The sequence below is a fragment of the Arvicola amphibius genome, chromosome 7, assembly GCF_903992535.2.
Source record: "Arvicola amphibius chromosome 7, mArvAmp1.2, whole genome shotgun sequence".
Taxonomy (NCBI): domain Eukaryota; kingdom Metazoa; phylum Chordata; class Mammalia; order Rodentia; family Cricetidae; genus Arvicola; species Arvicola amphibius.
In genome coordinates, this window is record NC_052053.1 from 62,041,817 (window position 1) to 62,047,816 (window position 6,000).

At 41.0% G+C, this 6,000-nt stretch overlaps 1 protein-coding gene across 1 annotated transcript in view; it reads right to left on the reverse strand.

Moving 5' to 3' along the window:
• The window catches only part of Ptprn2 (protein tyrosine phosphatase receptor type N2), a 761,869-nt gene that overhangs the window by 460,442 nt on the left and 295,427 nt on the right, over positions 1-6,000 (reverse strand). The window contains 1 exon segment of the mRNA XM_038337154.2: positions 392-494. Coding sequence (XP_038193082.1) covers positions 392-494 — 103 coding nt within the window.

The following is a 6,000-nucleotide window of genomic DNA, read 5'->3' on the forward strand; positions in this document are numbered from 1 at the left end:
GCACAGCACAAATGTTGCTTGATATGGGCTGTTGTGCTGTGGCAGAGCAAGACCAGGACTTTCTGGATTAATCCTGCTCATTGCATTGTTATAAGCACAATTTCCTAGTAATAAATCAGAATTCAGACGTCATTTTCTTAGAGTAAAGGCTCTGAAGATGCAGGGTTCTTTTGAGAGTCTCACACACAATTAGAGAAAAGACCCCTGATGCCTGTGTCCAGTGTTCCACATTGCAAGGTTACTTTAGTATCTTTCCCATGCAGAGAATTCCCTTACAGATATCTATTTTATACCAAAAAGATGGTAATTGCTTTCCTATGCTATAAACAACCAAACTTAAAGATATGGTTGTGGCTGGGAGCAAGAAGAGGCAAGTCATGCCTACACATACCTGGCTGGGCTGGAAGCGTCTCTATGCCATGGGTAGGCCTTGGGGAGGTTTGCAAGCTCCTGGGCCATCACACGCTGGGTGTAGTCATCTTGCCACGTGAAACCTGTGGAGAAAGGAGTATAAACTGAGGCACGAATTTGCAAATGTGGCCAAGCCCTTATATTAGACTCCTCCAGGTCTCCGTTCTTCCAGCAAATCACAGGGCCTTGTGGAGTTTAGTTAAGATTTTCTCTAGCTTTCTTAAACTTTGAGACCCAAATGACAATCAGTGTTTTGCTCTATTGATTTAAAAATAGGTGCAGTGGGTGCCGCTGTGGCTGCAGACAAAGGAAACATAAACAAAAGAGACTTGTGCAATGCAGAACATGGACTTTTCTACCGAGGTTCAGCTTCAACCAAGACGCCCCCACCCACAACGTGCATGGAGTTGCCAGCATACCTACCATATCACCCTGCTCAGCACACCCACTGTCTTTTGACCTGGTTCTATACCACACTGGACCAACTGTTCTCCCCAACCCATCCTGAGTGAGAGCCCAGCATTTGGCTGGGTAGGGTTACATTCCTGTGAAGCAATTACTGTGGGTTTAATGTACTAAATCTCAGAGCCAATTACATTATATTTACACTCAAATGTTGTGACAAAGAGCTTTATAACAAGGGGGAAGCAGTTATGAAGGCAAAAATCTATGCAATTGTGCATTAATTACATGCATTGTGGATCACATGATAATTGCACTCAGAATTACCAAATAAATCCCAAGAATAATTATTATGCAATTTGTACATTTTAGATCTTATGGTAACGCTTTCACACTTAGAGCTACCCCATGCAATTATCCGTAATTATCTAATCACTAACATCACATAATTACAGAGGTATATTTTTATGCACTGTGCAAAAAACAAGTCACAAAGCCTTCAAATCAGGACAGCTCTGTGTATGTACATATTGCAACATGTGAATATGTATGCATGTGTGTTTACATGTGTATGATCATGCATGTGAATTTATATGTGTTTTCATGGGTAGGTATGTGTGGATCTTTGTGTATGTGTGCATATTTGTGTGTATGCATGCACACTTCTCTCTTTCTCTTTCTGTGTGTGTATGTGTGTCCAGTATGATAAGGAAGTTCAGGCCACACACTCTAAATAAAATTTATAAGTAGACAGAAGTGGTTTTCATGAATGTATTTAAACATTTTAAATGCAAATGTGAATTGTTAAAGCTGACAGATGGCAGGAATCAAATGGCTGGCACATACTAAGTCCCAGGAGCCCCGGGGGTAAAAATACCAGGATGGCTCTGGCCTAGGCCATAGCTCCTCCAGAGCAGCTCTCTGTGGAAGGTCCCTACAGCCTGCCGTGTTTGGTAGCAGGCAACAGGAGAGGAGGCCCTCTGGTGGGTGTGCTTCCAGCCCCTCTCGGTCCATTCCAGGAGCATTCTCATTGGAAAGCACATTTTCCACGTTAACCCAACAGCTAGCATTTTAGGTTTAGAAAACAAGCATACTTTAAACATGCTATTCCCCAAGGACAGTCTTACTATTAATATTTATCAGGCAACAAATAATTGAGAGCATAAAGGAATTTCGCATGAAAATTTTTTCATTAAAAATGGCATCTTCGGGGCTCAGAAGATGACTCAGTTGGTAAAATGCTTGACTTGCCTACTCAAGGATCTGTTTGATCTACAGAACTCACATTTTAAAAGCCAACATAGCACATGCTTGGAATCCCAGAGTGAAGGAGGAGGAAACGACAGATTCCTGGGTCTCACTAGCAGGTCTAGCATACTTGGCAAGTTTCAGGCCAGTAAGAGACCCTTCTTGCAAAGAAAGATAGATTGCTCCTGAGAAGCACACCAAAGGTCGTCTGGATTCCGATGTACACATATACACACACACACATGTACACACACATGCACACCTGTACATACAGACACGTACATCCATGCACACACATAAGCACACAAGCAACATTTTATATCTAAACAGCATACTGTCTGGGCACAGTGCTGCAAGTGCTGAACACCGTGACAAGGGCCCAGTCATGCTCCTGAAGCATGACTGGCCAGGGTGAAAGTCAGTTTGCAAAGACAGTCTAAAGGGGATCTGGACCCCAACCCAGATTGCTAAACTTTCATTTGAGCAAAAACTAAATGTGTTCATGTGTTAAGAAGAAAATGTACACGGCATTGCTATAAATTTCCAAGGAAACAAAGTCCCTAGAAGAGAAGACCCATCTGCATGAAAATGGAAAGATGGTCCCTGTGCAGGGATGTGGGAAGACTCAATTTCTCCTGTTCATTCATTGACTACGTCTAGCAACCTTAGACATGAGGGCCAAGGGTGGAGAGGACTAGTAAGGAAGGAGCTTACAGCAAAGCCTCATGCCCTTTCTCTATGTGCCCAGAGGTAGAGCTAAAGAAACCAACCCACAAAGAAAGAGCAGTCCATCAAGATCAAAGAGTGCCACACAACTATGGGCTCTGGGAAATCCAAAGGTTCCTTCTTCCTAAGCAATGATGCAGTGTTCCTACACCATCACTCGGATCTGAAGACTGCTGAGCCAGGGAGTTTCCCCACACACACCCCTGCTATATGGAATAACTAGAGGCTGTAACTCCCACCCCTCCCCACCCTCAGACGTAGAAAGAGGCTCAGTGGTATCTGAGCCTCCTCCATAACTGTTAGCTACAAGGAGTATTCTAACCTGCCTTGCAGAACAGCATGGGTTAAAGATGCTCAGAGCACAAAGAGCAAATGGAACCCAGACCCTCATACAAAAATGCACAAATTCCTCTCCAGAAGTGAGGCCTGAAAATGTCTCCATTTAGGCAAGAGACAAACTGAAGAAGCTGGGGCTGGAAGATATCTAAGTGTTTAAGAGCATTTGCTGTTCCACCAGAGGGCTAGAGCTCATTTCCCAGAACCCATATCAGAGGGTTCACAACCAACTGTAACTCCAGCTCAGGGGATCCAATGCCCTTGTCTTGTCTCTACAGGTAGGTACCCATATGCAATACCTACTTATATACATATAAATACAAACAAAGAATCTTATACACACACACGATGAAACCTGGAGACTAGAAATTTCCTATTTTAAAAAATGAAGAACCTAGACATCCTAAGCATAGCAGACCCTACCTCTACGAAAACTCATGATTATTACATCTCTGAAGACCTGTAAGAAAAAAGTCTTGATGCTGCCCCCAAATAACCCCTTAACTATATAGGAAAGGTGATTCGAATGGCAGGATTTGCCATCAGAAGGTAAGACACAAGGTAGCAGCATGTTTTCAGATTCTGAGAGTAAAGAGACCTCTCCATAGCATCCTGAGTCTTCAGCCAGGCAGGGAGGACCATGGGAATGAGGGAAAATGTCTCTCTAATATCCAGGAGCCTAAAAGCTAGCCAGGGAAATGCCTGTGGCATGAGGGGACAATGTCTCTCTAGCATCCAGTAATCTATCATACAGCTAGGAAGGACCCCCAGGAATGAAGGGTAAATGAAGTAGCTCTGGAATGAAGCAAAAGGAGAGTTTTCACCAGAAGACCTACTCAAAAGACCCACTCTGTGAACTGCTCAGATTATAAAGGAAGTCATGCAAGAAGGAATGAGAACATCAGGAAAGGACAGGCAAACACACAGCTCCCACAAGCTTCTCCCATACCCATGTGTGAAGGTGGAACCACACATCATAACAGTCGTATTCTCCTAAGGGCAGGGAGAGGAAATGCTTAGCAATTATGTTATCAATTAGTGGTTAGGCCCAGGGTCATAAACAAGGGAACTAGAATAGCCATAAGTGCTATAAGTCATGTGCATGCAATGTAATAACTCGAGCAACCACTGAAGGGGGGTATTGAAGACATACACTCAAGAACACTGCCAGTAAAATGAATTTCCAAACACAGTAAAGTAATCCAAGGAAATCAAAGAAAAGCAGATAAACAAAAAGTAGAAAAACAAGATAGGAGTGAAGTTAAGTACTGCAACACTTACTTAACATGTGTGTAAGACACTGGGTTTGACACTCAGCACTGGAAGAAAGGAAGAGGAGGAGGAAACAGGGAAAGGCAACATTTAATCTTAAATATGTCAATAATTATACTCAATGTCAGTGTGTTCAAATATAACAAGGAAAATGTTTAAATACTCAAGTATATAGTATCCATGTAAAATTTCCAATATAACTATATAGGAAGAATAAAATGTACTAAATACTTAAGTACATGGATAAAAATACAGCCTGTAAGCATCAACAGGAAGCAGCCTAGGCTATATTAACTTCATATGAATGAACCTGCAGAGTAGAGATTACAAGAGACAAAGCAGAAACATGCATAGTGGTCCACAGAAGACAGCAATCCAGTCCTCAGTAACTAAGGGACATGCATAGTGGTCCACAGAAGACAGCAATCCAGTCCTCAGTAACTAAGGGACATGCATAGTGGTCCACAGAAGACAGCAATCCCATCTTCAGTAACTACATGCCAAGCAACATAACAGCAGAGTATGCAAGGCAGAAATGACAGCTCTAAAGGAGAAACAAGCAAATCTACAATATCAGTAGTGGGGTACAACACCACTTTCTTAGCTAGACTTTTTCTTAGATAGACAACTAAACAGAAAACAAGCAATTCTGATGCACTCAACCGTGTGACTTATAAACACCTGTGGATCACACTACCCAGACAAGGGCAGGACATGCACCCATTCCAATGCTCTGTGGGACAACATACCACACCAGACCATATCCTGAGCCATGAGACCAGTTTGGCAAAAAACTGGACAACAGAATCATTTATTGTGGCTTTAGCACACTGGCAGCAAGCTAGCAGTCAGTCACAGAATGACAGTGGGGAAATCCCAAACCAGATGTTAAACATATGTATAAGTAACCCATGGATCAGGGACAATCTGAGGAGAGAAATGCATTGCACTAAATAAAAATGAAAATGTAAAAACATATCCAAGTTCATGATACACAGTTAAGTCAGTTCAAAGAGTAAAAATTGTACCACAGCTGTTTACACTGAGGAAGAAGAAAAATCTTCAATCAGTAATCTAAGCATTGGCATAAAGAATAATAAAATACACTCAAAAAAGTAAATAGACAAAAGTAATGAAGTTTAAATTAGAAAAAAGTGTGACTTATAATAAGATTTTTAAAAAGAAAGAAAAAGAGAGATTGCAAATTGCATATATTAGCAATGAACTGAGATGTGCCAATGATGTTGCAGATATTGTGATAAAATAAAGAAGCAAAAAACAGCTCCACCAGGATGAACTTAATAGTAATGAGATGGGACAGTTCCTCAAAATCATAAATGGCCACAATTCATCCATTTTGAAATGGATTTTGAATATCTTTATAATTGTTTTAAAAAAAAACTTAAACTCAGAATTATAATAATTCCCCCGAAATATAAATGTAGACCCAAATGGTGTCACTATAAACCCTATAAAATGCTTAAAGAATTAATAAGAGTTATGCATGAGTTCTCCCAGAAAATATAATAAGAAGAAACAATTCCCAACTCATTTCATGGCTAATATTATTCTGATAACAAAGGCAGGTGAAAATAATACAATAAA